Source organism: Branchiostoma floridae, chromosome 1 (genome assembly GCF_000003815.2).
Source record: "Branchiostoma floridae strain S238N-H82 chromosome 1, Bfl_VNyyK, whole genome shotgun sequence".
NCBI classification, from domain to species: domain Eukaryota; kingdom Metazoa; phylum Chordata; class Leptocardii; order Amphioxiformes; family Branchiostomatidae; genus Branchiostoma; species Branchiostoma floridae.
The window spans coordinates 22601346-22602834 of NC_049979.1; the positions used below are offsets into that span (position 1 = coordinate 22601346).

At 39.4% G+C, this 1489-nt stretch overlaps 1 protein-coding gene across 1 annotated transcript in view; it reads left to right on the forward strand.

Annotated features, from left to right (window-relative positions):
* Positions 1-284: 284 nt before the first annotated feature.
* LOC118413657 (kinetochore-associated protein 1-like) overlaps positions 285-1489 on the forward strand; it is a gene marked incomplete at its 5' end in the record, with an annotated part of 33999 nt that continues 32794 nt past the window's right edge. The window contains 3 exon segments of the mRNA XM_035817188.1: positions 285-433; positions 864-920; positions 1194-1310. Coding sequence (XP_035673081.1) covers positions 1221-1310 — 90 coding nt within the window.

The window sequence follows — 1489 nt, forward strand, 5'->3', positions numbered from 1 at the left end:
TGGTTGCTTCTAAGAATTTGCTTCCCCTGAAAAGTATTAGAGTCTTGTTTCGTACTAACATGCATTTTTGGTGTCATCTGATTTTACAATTTAAGTACTTTTATTCTTGTTATATTATAAGAATATTCTGTTAATGATTTGGATCTCTTATCAATGTCCAAATTAAATGCTGAAAGCTTTGGGCTTTCCCTGCAACACGTTTGTTACTCTGATCATTATTAATCATTTTCTGTTGTCTTGTATGACTATGAGTGCAAAGTAACTTTATATTTGCCCCATGCTGTATCAGGCTGAGTTTGAAGCCAGGTTCACAGTGGAATGGCTGAAGAAAGTGCTGCAGTCCATCGCTGACAACGTGCTGTCAGACCTCATCCTGCCGTGGCTCAGGGGGGACTTCGTACCCTTCGTACTCAGGGTCCTCCCAGAGGGACGGGTGAGGAATACAGGCTGTGACTTCGTGTCTTTTTGTTTGTTATAACCACCTTCAGGCATGCTGCTGCACAGCACACCATTTTTCTAAAGTATGCTGCTATAGGGATTTGAACCCCCAATCCTTAGATTCTAAGTCAACAGCCCTAACCACAAGACCACGTTGTCACATCTTTGCTACAAGGTTACCATACATACATGTAGTGTAGAGGCTGCCAGTTCATGCATATTAGAACATATGAAGCAGTTTGTGGATTTTTATCACAATTTTCTTCATTAGGCATTTACCATCAGTGCTTTGAAGAACACTGCCCATTTTACATAAAGTAAGACAGTCCATTTTGCTGCATGTGGTAACAGAAGTACATTTTTTTACTTGTGCCAAAGGTTGCCATTCTTGACATGCCATCAAAGTACTTCTACTGTTTTTGCAGGCTGTTCTTGCACAGTGGTTGGAACAGAGGGCCCGGAATTTGGAACTTTCAGAGAAGGTTTGACAGTGTTTATTGTTTTGTTTCAGCCTCATTTATGTCTGAGACTGACATGTGGTACCAAAAACCAGTGAGAACTTACATTGTAGATAACATCATAATTTTTATTCTCTATTTTGGGATATATATAGATTGTTACTACATGTATTTTCAATGTTTAAACACCTTCCATACCATGATTGAGGGACGATACATGTACATCAGTGCACCTGTTCCCAAAGACGAATTTCAAGAATGGTCTTTTAACTGACTATATCTTAATGTTTCCTGTAGTCTGGCTGGCCTGAGAATGGACTAGCCATGGCAGAGCTGATGGTGAAGGTGGGAGGGAGGCAGGCTGAGTGGGAGAACGGCAAAATGTTGCTGACTCCTGCACAACTGGTTACCCAGGTAACTGTACTATACCCTCTCCATACACTCAGCACAAAAAGTTTGGAAACATAGATTTGATCAATCATCTTTATTGTTGCTTTTTCAATTTTATAGTATTATGTATCATGTTTTTTATTTTCATGTCAAAACAGTCTAAAAGTATACTGATTTTAGTGGCATTCAAACCATTTTACCCT